This window comes from Anoplophora glabripennis, unplaced genomic scaffold, assembly GCF_000390285.2.
Source record: "Anoplophora glabripennis isolate ALB-LARVAE unplaced genomic scaffold, Agla_2.0 scaffold173, whole genome shotgun sequence".
NCBI classification, from domain to species: Eukaryota; Metazoa; Arthropoda; class Insecta; order Coleoptera; family Cerambycidae; genus Anoplophora; species Anoplophora glabripennis.
Genome location: NW_019416256.1, coordinates 831243 through 849845, shown reverse-complemented (window position 1 = coordinate 849845; position 18603 = coordinate 831243). Strand labels below are relative to the sequence as shown.

Genomic DNA, 18603 nt, shown 5'->3' with positions numbered 1-18603 from the left:
TTGAGAAGGATCTGCAAGAAGAGCAGTTCGTTCTTAGGTTTCACATTGAACAGACTAATTATTAACTTTAGAGTCTCGGGCTAATTAATTAAATTTAATAATAGAATAGTTTTTTCCAAATTTTGTATAAAGCGCACATTCCCTGAATCTCGGTACGCTGTCGCGTTTGAATAAATTAATTAATAATGTCGCGAGCCGCTCCGTTGTTATTTTGTTTGTTTGTTTGTTTTGTTTATTGTTAATAAAACCCTTCCTGGAAGTTTTGTGTTTCCTTTTGTTTCTCCAACTTCAGTGCCACCCTGTATAGCCAGCCACTGGATAACATTCCACGTAAGCAATGAAAGGGTAAGTGACTGAAATGTATTTTCTGAACATACAACATTTCTAAGTTCCCACGTGTTAATTAAAGCATAACGATAATCAAATAAACTCCCTTTCGAGAATTAAGTAGTAACTCTTTCGAGAATGAAACAGATAATTAATTAAAGGTAGATAATCAAAGAAATAACCCCTCAGGTTACAGCACTACGAATACCAGTATTTTGGCGAGTAATATTGTTCAACAATATTAGAAAAGTTAGATAAAGATCATTTACTTACCTAACATCTTCACAACGTGTCTGGTAGCCTGTGCGTTCTTCGCGAAGTTCTTCCTACCCTCTTCCTCATCCTGTTTGACCTTCTGCAAATTTTCCTGATCCCCATTCAACATCACCACAGTCTGGGGCGACTGATTCACGCAATTAGACATCGGTTTGTAAACACGGTGTTTCATTTTCACGCTGTTCCCCCTAGACGGCCCCACCGTCGACCTATGCAGCTGTAGCCCTATGAGTACGTACAGCACCGTGATCAAAGTCATGGGAGCTACGAAAAATACAACAGTAGATATTTCGAAAGCGTGAGGGATCACCGATCTTTTAAGGACACAGACGCATTGATCTTCTATGATGATGCCCCTAGCGCGTCTACAAACCACTCCGAAGGCCATGGCTTGCGGCACAGCCAGACACATAGCTATAAGCCATATGGCGATGATGAACTTTATGGCCCTGTTAAGCTTGGATAAAGTATGGGATAGAAATGGATGGCATATGGCAACGTAACGTTCCACAGTGAAAGCTGTGATAGTCAACACGGTTGCATTAGCGGAAGTCTCAGCGGCAAAGCCTTGAAGCACACAAAAAGTCTCTCCGAAAATGTACGGGTACTTGTACCAGATGGAGTATATCTCTGGCGGTAGCCCTGAAGTTAGCAACAACAAATCTGATATCGCTAGACTGAACAGGTAGTAGTTGGTGGCAGTGTGCATGGATTTGTTCCGTGCGATGACGACGCATGTGCTGACGTTTCCCAGGACGCCAAGGATGAAGGTGATCACGTATATGACGCTTATGGGTATGATTATGTACAACGGATCGCGTTTAGGTCCCCATTCGCTTTTTGGGATCAGTTGGAAGACGGAGGTATTAAAGTCCGTGAAATTCAAGTGTTGGTAGGTGATGTTTCGGTAGGATTGCGAGGCGTTTATTACGGATTTGTAGTTTTGTTGGACTTGCTCGGAATACGGGTCGCTTTTCATTTTCTTTAAGTGATTTTCATTGACTTCCTCATTTTGATGACACCTAGAAAAGAACAAATCGCACATTAAAAACAATAGTGCGAAAAACCTTATTTTAAAATACATCTATTTTATGCTCTTAAAAATTTTTGGATCATATAACAGTCTTACCCCAATAAAAAGTTTACGGTTCCGGCTTGCCGTTTTAAGAAACTATTTTAATCGGAATTTCAAAGAAAGAAAAACACGAAAAGTGAATATTACGAACATACATTAAATATCTAAAAACTGGTCAGCATGGAACTCATCAAAATTGTAAAACGCTTTTCTCTTAAGATATTTTTTATACGACTGCCTTGCAAAAGGGAGTTTTGCGCACGGAAAACACGCTCTGAAAACGGTATTTTGCACACGGTTATGTCATCTTTGCACACGCGTCTCCAGATTGTGATTTTTGTTTGATGTTGTCACCCAAATTATGCAAAGTTGGCTGAGTTTCATAGCAATCGTCACGGCTCCTTTATTTTGTTGATTAGATACTTCAAAAATTGTTAAATTCCCGAAGTTTGGGTGTGAAAATGTGTGATTCTGAAGAGATTTTACAGAAAGCAAGCGAAATATGTTCGGAATTGCTGCCCACAAAATCCAGAAGCAGGTATGAAGCTGAGTTAAGCCGATTTATGAACTGGCGACTACCCAAAAATGTCCAAACTTTCTCCCAGAAAACGCAGTAATGTGTATTTTGAAGAACTATCTAAGAAATATAAATCTTCGACGTTGTGGACGATTTTTTCGATGCTCAAGTCAACGTTAAATGCCAATCACAACATAGATCTTGGAAGCTATAAAAAGTTGCAAGCGCTAATCAATACGAAAATCCGAAAACTACGTCCCAAAGAAGTCCCTAATCCTCACAGAAGATGATTTTTGCCGGTTTTTGAAGAAAGCATCAGACGACAAATATTTACTTATCAAGGCCGTGGTGGCAGTTGGACTATCTAGGGCATGTCGAAGGGAGGAATTATGTTATCTCAAAATAGAAGACACCAAAGATTTCGGCAGTGCTATGCTGATTAAACTGAAGAATACAAAAACAAAGGTACAAAGGTGTTTTACAATTACAGGAAACCTTTACACTATCTTAAAAAAGTACTATGCTCTTCGTCCTCCTAATCTGAAGACAGGCAGGTTTTTTTAAACTATCAAAACGGAAAATGTTCATGCCAAAACGTTGGCATCAACAAAATTGGAAACATGGCTAGGGAAATCGCCAAGTTTTTGATGCTAGAGAATCCAGAAAGTTACACGGGACATTGTTTTCTGCGTTCATCGGCCACAATTTTAGTCAATTCTGGCTCAAATCTGCTTGCCCTCAAACGCCATGGAGGGTGGAAATCCAGTACAGTTGCCGAAGGCTACGTTGATGACTGTTTGAGAAATAAAATGGAAGTTTCGAAAAAGATAGAGTCTTCAGTGTCTTCTGCTGCCACAGAACCAGAACAACGATCGTCTACTGCAATACAACAAGAAAACAACGACCGCACGCTGAAAAACTGCACTAAAAACACGACACCAAAAATATTCTCCATTACCGAAAACAAGATGCACAATAATACTGCTTTTCCCAGCGTAACCTTGAGGGAATGTTCAAATGTTACCATAAATATTAAATATTAGTCTCTTTTGTTAATGTGTTAGCAATTTTCTTAATAAAAACGAGTTAAATTAAAAGTTGTATTTAATTTATTTTGTTAATGCGTTGGCAATTTTAGTAATAAAAACCATTTAAATTAAAATTTGATTTTTGTGGTCTCTGTTTGCAATCGTATAAAAAGTATCGTAAAAAAATCGTTTGAAAACCTCTTTGCACAATATGTCTCGTTCGTGTGCAAAGAGTCGTTTTCAAACTTTGTTGTTTAATATACTATTCTAATTCTGGCCTTAAAGCAGTCTGAATTTAGTGATCGAATCTCAGATTCTAGTCTATTAAAGAATTTAATGCAAAAATAAATTTGTGCCATCTCTGGATTTCGCTAATCTATGAAATGTAGGCCTAATATTGTGTCGCTCTCTTGTATGATGAAAATAAAAACTTTCTTGTCGAACAAATCTATTCTGATTATTTTTTATATAAATGAGACATTCAAATATGCACACTGACAGCATTGTAAGAATATTTAGCAGTTTCAAGTGCTCCCGACAATCACCTCTGTATTTTATTCCAGCCATAATTCTAATACATTTACGTTGTAAACCAAAAATTTTATCACTGTGAGACGAATGACCCCAATTAAAACTTGCATAAGTCATGGTGGCAGGAAAAGTACCATAATATGCAGATATGAGTACAGACTTAGATACTGCACGATCCAAATTACGCAGTAGGAAAATATTCTTAGATAAACGTGTGGATAAATCATTGACATGTTTTTCCCAACTCAATTTAGTGTCAAGGTGAACTCCAAGAAATTTAATGCTATTTGAGTTCTTATAAGTATTGATATAGCGAAGTGTAAAAAGCAAAGATTGAGTTTTGTCAACATTTAAGTTCAATCTATTAGTAATAGACCAGTCCTTTATCAGCGGCAGCGTATCCACTGAATCCTCTGTGACTTTAATTAAGTTATTATTTGACTTTAAAGCGGTAGTATCATCGGCAAATAATATAAAATCAGTAAGTTATATCGCAATTTGGAAAATCATTGATATTGATAAGAAATAGAATAGGGCCCAATACTGAGCCTTGGGGAACTCCATGAACTATTTTTGTTAGGTGTGAAGAACAAGAATTATAAAAAACATACTGAGTTCTGTTCGATAGATAAGACACAATATGGGACACGCTATTGTCATCAAAATTGTAAAATTTTAGTTTAAGAGAATTCTGTGGGATACACAGTTCAATAAATTACATAATATAAAAATTGGTACCTTTGCTTCAAAAAGACTCTGAACAAATACTTGCTTGATAAATGTTTCTATTCCGTGGAAGAATATTTTGTTAATCAACTTTCTGTTAATTAATCTGATGTTGTAAATTATTCTTGTCTTTATTTAGTTTTTTTCTATTCCTATTCAATTGATGTATTGACTTGAGGAAATATGTTATTATTATTATTATTATTGAATTGGCCAAAAAGAGGGGTGATTTGCAATTTCTTCAGCTATAGTAACTCACTCTTGGCCCCATGGATTTCTTTTATTTCACCTTTTTCATTGTTATTTTGAAAAATACCAAAATTCAGTATTTAAACTTAAATTAAAAAAAATTATTGTATAGCTTACAAATTTAATTTAAATTATTATGTTTACTGTTGGTTCTATGATTTTATCAAACTCAAAATTACTTTCAAGTAACATCTAATTGTCATATTATTAACTTCCAAAGTTTTTGGAAGAGGAAAAACGATATTTAAAGCTCAACTTAACGTTGCAATAAAAAAAACCTAAAAACGTTTGTCTTTTTATTGCAATGCTTGAATTTTTTTTTATTAATTTAAACGTTATTTGGCGTAAAAATGTGAGAAAGCCTCAAACATTTTTTTTTCCATTTTAATCATGATTATGAAGTGTTCAAGCTCAAAAAACGTGACTCTTTAATTTGTTTTAAAAGTTTGACTGTTTGAAACAAAGGAACGGTTCTCTGGATCGAGATGAAACTTCACAGGGTTCTTCTGGATGTATCGAACTGTAAAAGTCATGTTTAACATTAGTCATTTCGTGAATATTTCTAATTTAGCCGTCAATTTCCTCAAAAACCATAAATTACCATTTTTTCCTGTTTTTTAAAATTCGTGCAAAAAGACGAAAAAAAATTTTTTCTGGAAACTTGCGGCAGCATGTTATAGGAAATTTGTTCCAGTTTTCGAAACTGTCCTTCAATTGTCTGTACGACCATTTATCGCCGAGATATCGATGACTGAAGACAAAAGGATCCTTCCATTAAAAGTCCGATATTTCGATGAAACATGGTCGTATCGAAATTTAAAAAAAAAAAGGAAATTGAAGCTGAATAAACAAGTTATCTGGTCCATGCAATGGCTTAGCTGAAAAAAACTTTTCCAAGTCAGTGGACACGAAGAAAAAAAAAAGAAAATTTCTTTGTCGCCCTATTTCTTAGAATTGCATAATAACCATAGCTCCTAAATAATTTCGACCAAAAGATCTAAAAACTAGAACTATAGAGCTTTAAAATGCTTTCTTTTAATTCCCGATACGACCATTTTTCACCTAAATACAGTCTGTCAAAAATCACGGAAAAATTTCGGAAATTCTTTTAACCCTTTAATTGTTTGCATTAGTGTACTCGTATAACATATTTCGTTAGAATATCTTCTCGTATTAGTTGGAATTCTATTTTCATCTAAAAGAAATGTCTAAGTTCGCTTTTAAATAGTGTAAATACTTTTTGACACACTGTAATTTTCAGTTGCCTTTGATTTCGTTTTATTAAAATCAAATGACCATAAAATTAAATTTTCAAAGGATAATTTGATTGTAACGAATTTGTGTGTATTAAATTTATCGAAAAATACCTTTGTACTCTGTAAACATGGTTAATTTTTTACAAAAGGAAAATTAATTTTTATCTGATATTGACATAGGCATGATTATGTGTTTGTACAGACGATAACGCAAAAATCGAAACCTATTTTCAAGGTGTTTTAAATATTTTTATTATAAGCTCTCTAATCCCGCTTCAATGAACAATTTCTTTCTTTTCCATTGAATTACTTCAGTTCGCTTAACTCTTCACGAGAGAAAACGTCTCGTCCTTTTTTTAAATTATTCTGAATGAATTTCGAAATAGAATTGGGATAGAAAAAAAATTCTGTTTTAAGATTTATATCATAAAAGTGTAGGAAATGTTTCGTTCATTTATTTTCAAACAACTTACTACATCTCTTTTAGTATTATTAAAAATTGTAATGCTGAACATGTTGTGGGTTAAAAAAATCATATTAAAGTCATACAAGTAAAAAAAGTGTCAGTAAAATAAAAACCCCAGTTGAACTTATTATTCAATATAGAAGACAAAAGAAACAGAGCACGATAAAGAGAAATTGGCACACATCATGCCAATCATTGATATTACAACTTGGGCGAGAGTTTTCGCTCAGGAAATCTTTTTTCAGCCTTCGTCCTTAGCCCTTTCTCTTTATAGAATTCCGGCTTCCGATAGGGACACCGTAAATCTTCCACTCCCTCTGCGTTACTAAGTCAAAAGGCAATTCTCTAGATTTCCGAATTATAAGCAAGAGCACGCAACGTACCGGATGTTTTTAAAAAATACATAAAGTGGTCTTTTTTATCCCGAATTAATGGATCATCTTTGATTAAATTTGCTTATCCTATCCTTATGGTATGTTATTCTTTCATCAAAATTGTAAAGTTTTTTATTTAGAACTTACTTTTAAAGATACCTTTGAAAAATTGAGGTAAATCTAGTTGTTCCGCATCATTTCCATTTTCAGAGTACCCCAGAGATCTAATTTGGGCCCTATGCTCTATTCTATTTGTATTAATATATTTGTTAGTTGCTACAAATTAGTAAGATATTCGAAAAAGCTTGAAATTATTTTTCTTCTGTATCAAAGGTTGATGATTGTGTTCATCATGAGAAACCATAAAATATTACCTTGTGCGATTTAAATCATTTATTCGGAAAATTTAAATGGAAGGTCGCGATTTTCATATTAATGTTGTAATTTTTTAAAGCATATATTCGCTCTCAGCTAGAGAACTCTTCATTTGACATTTTTAATAAGAATTTGAATTAACACTAAAACACTAAATGTTTCTAAGTTACCAACTTTTCAATTAGATGTGATGATAGTGAATGCAGTCATTTACTAACATATAAATCATAATTTAATGACAATATAAACAAATTCTTAACAGACCAGAAGGCATTTTTACAGTTTAAAATTTTCGTATAAGTAGACTTTTGCATTGTTCACAAATATTTGACTGAAACTACATTATTTGATACCAACTCTTATTTTTTATGCCTCAAGCGGCCAGTAATGTAGAATTGAAATCTGAACAATTCTGTCATTTCTATGACATTTTTAGATGTGACTTTAATTGTTTGTGACCTTTGAGAAACGCCAATAAATTGTAAATTATGTACCAAGTTATACAAGGTGATTCAGTCACAATGCTATTAATTAACATTATGACTGAATCGCCCTGTATATCTAAAACTTTTATGTGTTTGTATTATACATTTTATCAGTTTGACTTTTTCCAATAAGTAAATTTTAGTAGTGATATATTGTACTTTTATGTACCACTATTGTAGGTATACTTATTTGACAGAATAAGTGATGGCCCTGTATAAAACAATAGGTAATTAATATGATTTTTTCTAAGTCACAATATATTTTTTAATTCATTAAAATTGTTCGGAATGTTCGGAAGACATCTATCGTTTTGCCTTCAAAATTTAGACACAAATAAAATGTCAAATATCTTTCATTCCAGGTTTGCCATTTTTTTTTAATTAATTCATATTTGCACAGGTGAAGAAACTCTCGATAAAAATAGGTATATTATTTAAATTTATTATACAGGACAACTTTCAAAGGGAAATTGCTGTATATTAGCATTGATTATTCATAACAAACAGAAACCCACTTTGTTTTTATAAACTTGATAAATTTAACTTCTTTTTCATCATTTACGTGGGCGAAACTCCCTAAACAGTGAAAGGTAAACAGCATGACACAGTAATATTATATCTCGTGAGCAATAAACTGTGCCGAGGGTATATTTAGGCTTAAAAAAAAGTTTATTACTCAAAGATGTCGTGAAATTTTTAATATTGCATTCATTTAGCTCTCAACTCTAAACTGGCTATAAAATTTCGTATTGTTTTGTTTTATGTATAAAAAATTATTTAATTAATATCAAGAGATTTTGCATTTTAGTTTCATACTGGATATACATACATTTTTCGAGCTGTATCGTTTGGTTTCCTTAGCTTCAAGTGCTCTTCCCATTAAATGATTAAAAGAAAGCTTTAAAATTTATCACCCATAAAAAAGAAAGAAGGCGCCTGTTTGCTATGAATAATCAATGCTTATCTACATGAATTCTGCTCAGAAAGTTGCTCTGTGTGTATTAAATTTAAATGATATTGCCATTTTTTTCCAAGGATTATCTCTGTTGCGAGAAAAATGAATCAGTTACAAAAAACAGCAGCGCTTAATGAAACGATATTTGACATGGTATCTGATCTAAACTGATTCCACTGCATTGCGGATAGAATATGAACATTTTATTCAAAATTTGAAAACAAGACCTGAACATTTTGTATACAGGGTGTGGCGTGTATAATCTATAAAATTTAAACTACAACTTCTTGATGATACGAAAAAGTTCTATCTTCGCGTTTTTTAAGTTCATTTATTCAACGAAAATGAAGGCCCACCCTGTGTTATTTATTAAAAACTTTGTAAATGTTTTTATGCGACCCGAGATGCAACCTTATACTTTAAGTCGGTATAATCTAACACTAGTAATATTAAATGAAGGTTAGGTTACATTGTCAAAAAAATTATGCAGTCAACTGATTTTGTATTTGTATTGAATTCATTATTCACTTAATTATTAAATATTAAGCATCGTCCATCGACCCATCAGTGTTTAAAAGTGAAAGATTCCAGACAAAAGTTTTTATTTTGTAATTTCGCAGTGACAGTGTAATTTTTTTAAAGAAGTAAAAAATGAGAATAGCGTGCTGATTACATTAAAAAAAAATTTTTTAGCTTGTGCACAAACTAGTTTTACAATGAACCGAGAAAACAATGCATTTACTATTTCCGAACGTGTCGATATGGTGTTAGTGTATGGTGCAGCTCGCGGCGACTAGGTTGTACCGGGAACGATGGCCACTACGTCATCCCCATATGTAAATACAGTCCTACAGTGCGTTTATGGGCTGTGAGAGACGGGAGAAGGACGTGGTCATCAAGTGAACCTTAACGTTGAAGATGCCAGTGGAAAATCTTGACGAAGACCCCACAATTAGTACTCGACGACTCGCACAGCAAGTAGGAACCTCATCTCGTACCGTACATCGCATCTTAAGGCGCCAGCTGTTGCACTTCTATCATGTGCAACCAGTTCAAAAGATTTTATCCCCGGATTGTGATCAACGCATGCGATTTTGCAGATGATTTTTACGGCAATGTGCCAATCAAGTACACTTTCCCGCTTATGTTTGTGTAACAGATGAGGAGACATTTACCCGTGATGAAGTGAATTTCCATAATATGCACATATGGGCCCATGAAAATCCTCACGTGATTAGAGAAATTCATTTTCAACATCGGTTCTCGGTAAATGTTTGGGCTGGTATAATAGGCGATGCACTTGTGGGTTCCTATTTCTTTGAAGGACGACTAAATGGACTTTTTGAAGAACCGGTTGCCTGAATTATTGGACGATGTGACATTACAAGTTCGGGCACGCATGTTTTATCTTTAAGATGGGGCTCCTCCACACAGTACTCGAGAAGTAACGACACTTTTGAATAAAATGTTTCCTCAACGATGGATTGGACGATTTGGTCCTGTGCCATGGCCACCTCGGTCACCCGATCTAACTCCAATGGACTTTTATCTTTGGAGTCAATTGAAGTCATTGGTTTACAATACTCCAATTCCTACGGTGGAAAAGTTGCGAAACCGTATACTTGAAGCTGCTGACCCAATTAGGGGAATACCTGGAATTTGAGAAAGTATTCGCCATGCCTGTATCCGAGCTAATGGGGATCAATTTCAATATTTTCTCTAGAAATGGTAAGTTTTATTTCACTTTGTTCCATATTTTAATGGATGCTAACGGATGTGGTTTTGTTGCGAACTTTTGCAGTAACAACAATGCATTTAAGATAGTAAATACTATTAATTATTATAATAAGAAAATATCAGTTTTTTTTTAAATATCTATTTTTCTTACTTTGTACTTTTGCATTGAAAAATTCCCCAAAAATTGAGAAGTACCTTTCTTTCTATCTTTCAACGACGTTTGGTTACGCGGCTGGTCTACAGCACGTAACTTATCGTACAGCAAACGGACAGGACCGTTCCAGAGAAAATATTTTGATCCATAATTGAACTTTAATTTGCCATAAAAACTTTTTCGTATAAGACTTTTCTATTACAAGTATCGTTAGAAAGTTGTAGTTTAATTTTTATAGACTATACACTTCACACCCTGTATAATAGGGATGAAATAATTGTTCCCGCAATACAGGCTACACGGTACTGTTGGATACACCCACTTCTTGGGTAATGTAGCGAGTACTGCGGCTCGAATCTTCCTGAACGAGGTTTATGATTACATATTGACCTATCATCAGATTTGCTTGATTGTAGAAATAATGTGGAACGTCAAATCATTTAGTCCACCAATTGCTTAATAAGAGTTGCTCATTCTCGTGCCCTCTATCACGCACTTATTTCAGAAACACTCTTGATATGCATCAAGTTTTTAGTCGTAAAGATACCAGTGTATTATAAAACTTCTGATCCAAGCGAACACACCTATGTTATATGGCTCACTGTTTTTCTGTTGCTCTTTTCATATTTCGCTCCTTCTCTCTCATAGTTCAACCACTGAAGGGGCAGAATCGTCCCCTTCAATAAAAATTATACATTTAAGTAACTTTGAATAAAATATTACCGCGAATCAACTATGGAATATGTTTAAAGAAATAATATTGGAATGTGCCAAGAAGACATGTGGAACAAGTAAAATATTAAACAACAGGAAACAAACAGTGTGGTGGAACGAAGGAATAAAACAACAAGTTCAAAGTTAAAAGAAAAAATGGAAAGTTTACTTAACAAAGAAAACTGAAGAAAGCCTGGAAGAATATAAAAGGCAAAGAAATATTGTTAAAAGCACTGTAGCTGCAGCTAAAGAGAAAGCATGGTCGGAATTCGGAACAAAAATGGAAGAAAATTATAAAAGTAATGAAAAATTATTTTATAAAGTACTAAAAACTATGAGAAAAGGGAAAAAGATAGAAACTACTGCAGTAAAAAATGCTCACGGACAGATTTTGACAGACGAATTGGAAATAATGCAAAGATGGAAAGAATATTTTCAAGAACTACTAGAGGGAGAAGAGATGAGTGATAGACAAGAAGAAACAAACATGAACGAAATAAATGCGAGAGAAAACGAAGTAATAACCATGGAAGAAATGGCTCAAGCTTTAAGAAAACTAAAGAATGGAAAGGCGCCAGGTCAAGACAAAATAACATCAGAAATGCTTAAAAATATGGGAGGAAATGGCATGGAAATATTATTGGAAATACTAAATAAAACTTGGAATGAAGAAACGATACCAACAGACTGGGAAATGAGTTTGATATTGCCTATATTTAAGAAAGGAGATCAGAAAGATTGTAATAATTATAGAGGAATAATGCTGTTGAGTACTGGAATGAAATTATATGAGCAAATTTTAAATACAAGAGTGAAGAATATAATAGAAATGACAATGATAGAGTCCCAAAGTGGTTTCAGAAAAGGTAGAAGTACGCAGGATCATATATTTACTATTCAGCAAATTATAAATAAGACAAGATTGAAGAGAGGAAATGCCTATATGGCTTTTATAGACTTAGAAAAAGCTTTTGACAAAGTACCGAGAGCAAAGGTGTGGGACATATTAGAGAAGAAAGGAGTAAATAACAAACTGAATAAAGTAATACAGAGCTTATATAGAAACACATCAAATATATTTAGTTATTTATAAAAATATGAAATCGGCAATATTTAAAACAAAGGAAGGACTAAGACAGGGTGGAGGAATGAGCCCTACGCTATTTACGGTGTTTATGGATCACATCATTAAGAAATGTAATGAAAGAACAAAAACTCTATTTGTAGGATACAGAAACTTGCAAGCAGTAAATATTTCAGAATGTGCATATGCAGATGATGTTGTAATTATGGCTGCAAGTGAGAAAGAGTTACAGAAAAATATAGATATGTGGAAAGAAGTATTAGGAGAAAATGGAATGAAAATAAATGTCAAGAAAACAAAAACAATGGCAATAACAGAAGAACAACAGAAAATAAATATACAGATAGATGGAGTGAGGCTGGAACAAGTACAATATTTTGATTATCTAGGGGTATTGATAGAAGGATCAGGAAAACAAGACAAAGAAATAGAAAAAAGAATAGAAAATACAATGAAAGTATACCATAGTATAAATAAAAGCTTCATTAACAAGAGGGAAATATCTACAAAAACTAAAATGAATGTGTATCAAGCAGTTTACAAACCAATTTTAACATACGGGTGTGAGACATGGATATTAACGAGACAACATAAGAGTAAAATTCAAGCAACAGAAATGAAGTATCTGAGGAGAGTGAGAGGAGTAACGAAAATGGATAGAATGAGAAGTGAGCAAATAAGAAAAGATTTAGGAGTACAATCGGTATTAGAATTCATAGAACAGCGACAGCTGAGCTGGTGGGGGCACTTACAACGAATGAATAATAGCAGACAAGTTAAAAGGATATGGGAGGCTAAAATACAAGTTAAAAGAAGGAGAGGAAGACCAAGGGAAACGTGGGACAGCACAGCAGAAAAAGCATTAGAAAATAGAGGCAAGTCATGGCAAGAAGCAAAGCTAATAGCAAGAGACAAAAAGCAATGGAGAAAATTTGTATATAAATAGTTAGGAAATTAATTATATGAAATTATTTGTAATCCCGACACCTAAGGGTAAAAGGGAATTTGATTATATATATATATATATTGAATAAAGCTCATCTTCGCGATTGGTGAATATTGTTAATTATTTTTAATTGCGAATTTTATTCGGTAGTCACTTACGCTAGATTTATATTAACGACTAGATCACTAACTGGTAAGAATTCTTGTTTATACGGGTTTCGTTTCATACCAATTCATTTTTTTGCTCCTTTCGTACTATCCTTTGATAGAATTACCATTAGAACTGGGTAAGAATTTATATATTTCGGATTGTGTCTTGGGATTTCAATCGAAACGATTCGACACCGTACTCTTCTACAGGCGCGACAGTTGACTAACCTGTTCCATGCCCTTGCCATTGATTTTATATGTCTAATGTCTTTCCACTGTTCTATAGCCGTGTTTTATTTACTTGAGACCTCAGTTAATCTCACCTAATTGACCAATCAGCATTCGGTATAACTGAGATTAGCTGAGATGTCTGGTAAATAAAACAAGAAGGGATTTGATTAATAGCACGTGCGAGAGATTTTAAGTAACACCAATCTGTGAAGTTGTTATACAGGGTGTTTGGAAAAGTTGGTACAAAATTTAAGGAGGTGAAAGTAGAGCCAAAAAAATAGTAAAAAAAAGTTCCTATAAGCATTGGTCCTCCGGAGCACCGTTACTGCGATATGGCCCTCCAAAGGGGTCTTATCCTTTGGATTTTTTGGATAATAACTTTCTTTCTGATTAAGATAATGGAATGAAAATTGTAGGTAATAATCATACCATAAGGGTTTTTAACTATCATGAGTTTCATCAAAATCGGTTATAAATAAGAATAGTTTTCTAACTATCCTTAACAGAAATGGTTAGAATTTTTTATTCCTTTGAATTATCAAGCAAATAATTTAATTTTTTTGAAGAAAACATTTCTCTACTTTTTTTTCGAATTCTGAGTAGTTTGGTCATATAAATAATTATTTTTTAAATAATGTATAGCTCAGAACAGTAACTTTTTTTAACATTTTCACACGGTAGGCATCTTTCATGGTGACAGTTTTGTGGTAATGATACTAATGATAGTCATTTTCGCATGCTATCATTTAAATTCTTACGTTTTTTGTGCTTGACTTTGCATTTCATTGGTTTTTTTTACCATGAACCGTCATGCTTTTACTAACCGTGAATATGCCGATATGCATTTTATTTATGGTTTCTGTAATAGAAATAATCTGGCGGCTCAAAAAGAGTATCGGCAACGTTTCCCTGATAGAAGATTGTTTCTGGAAAGATTGTTTTGGAAAATTCATGCAAGAACGATGGAATCAGGAGCCCTAACTCCAAGATATCGTGAATTTGGCCGTCCAAGGAGGCGCAAGCATGATTTAGACGAAGAAATTTTAGGATTTTTTAACATAATCCTACTACGCGTGTAAGAAGCGCGTCTGCTCATGATGGTTAGACCTACAAACCCTGTATAAAGAATATTAACAACCATGAATAACGAAAGTTAATCAACTGAGTTATTGAGATTAAGAAACTTTCCCTATTTACACAAAACGAATAAATCCACTCAGTGAACAAACCGTTATGGTGATTATAATTTAAATTGAAATTTGATTAATAACCATTCTGTCAAGGTAAGTCTCTAAGTAAGATAGCTGTCGTTCATCCTCATTCCTTATAGTCATACTCCGCATCTGAACTGTATAAATTAAGAGTTGGAAAAATGTAGGAGGATTCTGTTTTCATACAAATTTTTATTGAATTTAAGTGTATCCACAAAGACTTTGATACGTTGTCTCTATTCCACGAGTATTATTCGAATAACAATAATTTGCCCCCTCAAAAACGCACGATGCTTTGTCTCTACACATTTATAGTGAAATCCTTATTTGTTGTCCGATTTGGTTAAACTTTCTTTCAAATGGTCCGCGAGGGAATATATTCCTTGGAGGATAGAATCGTTTTATAGGCAAAGTAAAATTGGGTCTACTGTGATACGTTTTCGAGGATACGACGAAAGGTTCAAAATAGCATTATTTATTGGATGTTCATATTTGACCATTTTAGCATTGATTTTCTGTTATTTTTTCATATTATCCAAAACTTAAGTTTCAAAATTAAAACAAAGATTATTAGTACTGGCTATATCCTAAATCATTCCATATCGCGCAAAAGGAAGTCGGTGTTTGTTGCACGATAACGCACCATCTCATCTATCGACACTTCTGAACGATTTTTTTCCTAAAAATCACATTTTAATTGTCAACATCTCCCCGTAGTCTCCTGTTTTGTCAAAAAATGTCTATACAGCTCACCGATAATTCTTCCTTGCAGAAATACTGATTCAATTAGCTAGGTATCCATAATTCCAATCTAAGCCTTTAATAAAAACTGATCTTGAAGAATTTTGCAATTGTGAAAATTCCTTATTTAATTGACAAAATATCCTTAAAATAACCCTTGAATTTTTGCCGTATGTTTAAAAACCCAGTTTTCCAACATTTATTTGCTACTTTCTTCTATTCTCGGCTTCTTCTTTCCAATCTATGACTTTGCTGTATCTCCTCTTGTCTTCTTTTTCCAGCCATTAATACTGTTTTAACCCATCGTATATCCTATCTATATGTCCCAACTACCTAGCTCTTTGCATTTTTACCATTTGCATAGTATATGGTTGTTTAAACAGATCTTCAATCCATTCCCTTGCCAGGTCAAATCATTGTTTCTCTCTGCTACAGCTTTAGATAGATTCTTAACTACTATCATTTGTTTTACCGATATTTCCAATCTACCTTTACCTTTATTTTATGTACAGACTTTATCTTCCACCAAGTTAATACAGCAAATTTTTCGTCGTTTCTCCGATTTTTCTTTCTTCTTTAATTAAGTACTAATAAATATTTTTGCTCCTTTGTGTCTATTTTTCAGTTTACTTGTATACTGCGTTACATTTGTCCTATTTTCTTCACTATCCAATGTAACCAAACAAGTTTTCTTCAACTAGCTTTCGTGTTGCTTTAACTATTACTTTTACTGCTATCTACATTTTCTATAAGTTTTCCCATTGTCTCTCTCAAACGATTACTATCTGTTGTATCTATTGATATGCCCTGTACTGCTATATATTTTCTACTTTTCTCACTTTTCAAACATTCTGTCCTGTCTTTGTTTAGGCTTACTGCTTTTGTCAGTTCATTTATTTCTTTTAGTTCCATCTCATTATTACATTTATCTACTTCATTTTTATAACAGATTTGCTTCTTTCTTTAGTCTTGCACTTCCCATTTTGGTATTTTTTCCTTAAATCTTCTGTTCTGCTTTAATATATTTTACAGCAGCAGCTAATCTGTGTATTAAACCATTTGGGAAATTTTTGATATGCTTATCATCATCAACCTTTGGTTATGTTCTACCAAGCACGTAAGTAAAAGAACCCAAGGCCAACCAAGTATTACCTTTACCGGTGTAGCCATTGACTTATCTATATCCACCTTATTTTGGAAAACATATGTAAAGTTTTATTTGGTACATATTAGTAGTTACCAGCAAATATATTCACAAACATATAGTTCGCGCTTCAACAATTTCTCATACTGTCTGTTGCCAACAGTAGACGTTGAACGGTCATTTTCCTTACACAAGTTAATATTAAGTGATAAATGTCGCCGTTTCTTTAAAGAAAAAGCACGTAGTAATATGTTTTAACTCCTTCCAATATGCCTTGTCTCAACACTAAGGTTTATCGGGTCAGTGGTGTCATTTAAATTTTATCCTCTCCTTAACCTTGCTTTTTGGTAATAGTATTATGTTGCGACATATTTTCTGTAAACATTTTCATTCGTAATCTGACTACGGTCCTGTTAAACTCCGCGCCGAACTAAGCCTACTTATAACACATCAAATTAAAATATCGTTCGTTATTTCCCAGTCAGTTTGAGTTTAATTACAGAGGACAATTTCATTTGCATTTGCCACTGCTCTCGAAGAACGGATTTTATTTACCCGAGAGGTCCCCAGGATCCCAAGATTAGCCCCGAGAAAAACTTACACCAATGGGACCAGTCAGAAAACTGCTTTTCTATTATTTCTGCCTAACTGGAAATATCTCATAATATTGAGAATTAAAGTTTCAACAACCCTCCAGTTTTTGTTCTTAAAATTTGAAATCATTATTTCATCATATTTATGCAGGGTTGTTTATTTAAAAGATTTTACATTATCTTGATCAAATAAATTAAAGAAGTATAAAAAAATGTCCCAAATTAGTAATTACAGATCACGCTATCTAAGCATCTAGATGTTTCAAATAACACGAGAATAAGCTTCCAAACTTTTGTCGATATTTCAAAACTTTTTAGAGGCAAAGAATTACTTTCCTTAATATTACGGATGACGACGCCGAACGATACCAATTTTTTTAAACATCATTATCATAACACAAGTTATACGTTTTTGTGCCCGACTATGATTATACGTGTACAACACGGAATGTTGTGTTAAGTCAAGCTTATTGCGGGAAAAAGTATTTATTTTTCCACAGTACCTTGTTTGTTGAGAAGTTTACTAAAATCATGTACTAAAAATAGAGATTTAACAAGGGCCATTTCGAGTGAGATTCAGTAGATGTATAGGATGTGACATTTTTTTAAGTTAATGGTGACGAAAATTTCAAGCTTTATAAATACTTAATAAATCGTGTCTGTATGTATATTGCGACAGCTACAAAGACTCTGAAGGAACATACATGTTACGTACACGAAGTTTTTTCTGAAATATATTTTCAATTGTATTATATCCGTATTAAAAAAATACAGTCTCGAATAAGAAAATATTGTGATGGAAGTATAGTGGAATCCTATTATGCATAACCCACACGCACTGTTGAATATTAAAGTCTTTTTTAATCAAAAACCATCCGTGACTGATTCTTTTGGCGAAACAGTTTACTTCATTAATTTTTTAATTGTTAGATTTTAACTTTAACAGTGATATCTTTAGCAAGATCCGTATCATAACCTCAACTGATGATACCAGATATCTCCTTTTAATCAATTTGGATATCCGAGCCTCAAAAAAGATAATGAGAAATCAAATGGAAATGCATATTTTGTAAAACTGTTCTCTGGAATTCATTGAATGATACAAAATTCATTTAAATGTTTCTTTGAAATTTTGATAGAAGTGATTAATAAATCAGTATTGACAATATCGAAACGATTTAATATTAGTTTAATTTAAATTCGAAATATATCGTTATTAATAGCCATTTTATTTAAATGTGCTTTGAGAGCAATTTTTC

The 18603-nt window shown here is 33.2% G+C and overlaps 2 protein-coding genes across 2 annotated transcripts in view; one reads left to right on the top strand and one right to left on the bottom strand.

Moving 5' to 3' along the window:
* The window catches only part of LOC108911105 (pyrokinin-1 receptor-like), a gene marked incomplete at its 3' end in the record, with an annotated part of 67163 nt that extends 55986 nt beyond the window's left edge, over window positions 1-11177 (bottom strand). The window contains exons 1-2 of the mRNA XM_018715940.1: window positions 11134-11177; window positions 601-1625 (exon numbers count right to left, since the gene is read on the bottom strand). Coding sequence (XP_018571456.1) covers window positions 601-1625; window positions 11134-11177 — 1069 coding nt within the window. The remainder of the gene's footprint in view (window positions 1-600; window positions 1626-11133) is intronic.
* A 1357-nt stretch (window positions 11178-12534) lies between these two features.
* LOC111693129 lies at window positions 12535-13275 on the top strand. Its single transcript, XM_023457276.1, has one exon. It carries the CDS (start codon window positions 12535-12537, stop codon window positions 13273-13275), a length of 741 nt encoding a protein of 246 aa, XP_023313044.1.
* Window positions 13276-18603: the final 5328 nt, after the last annotated feature.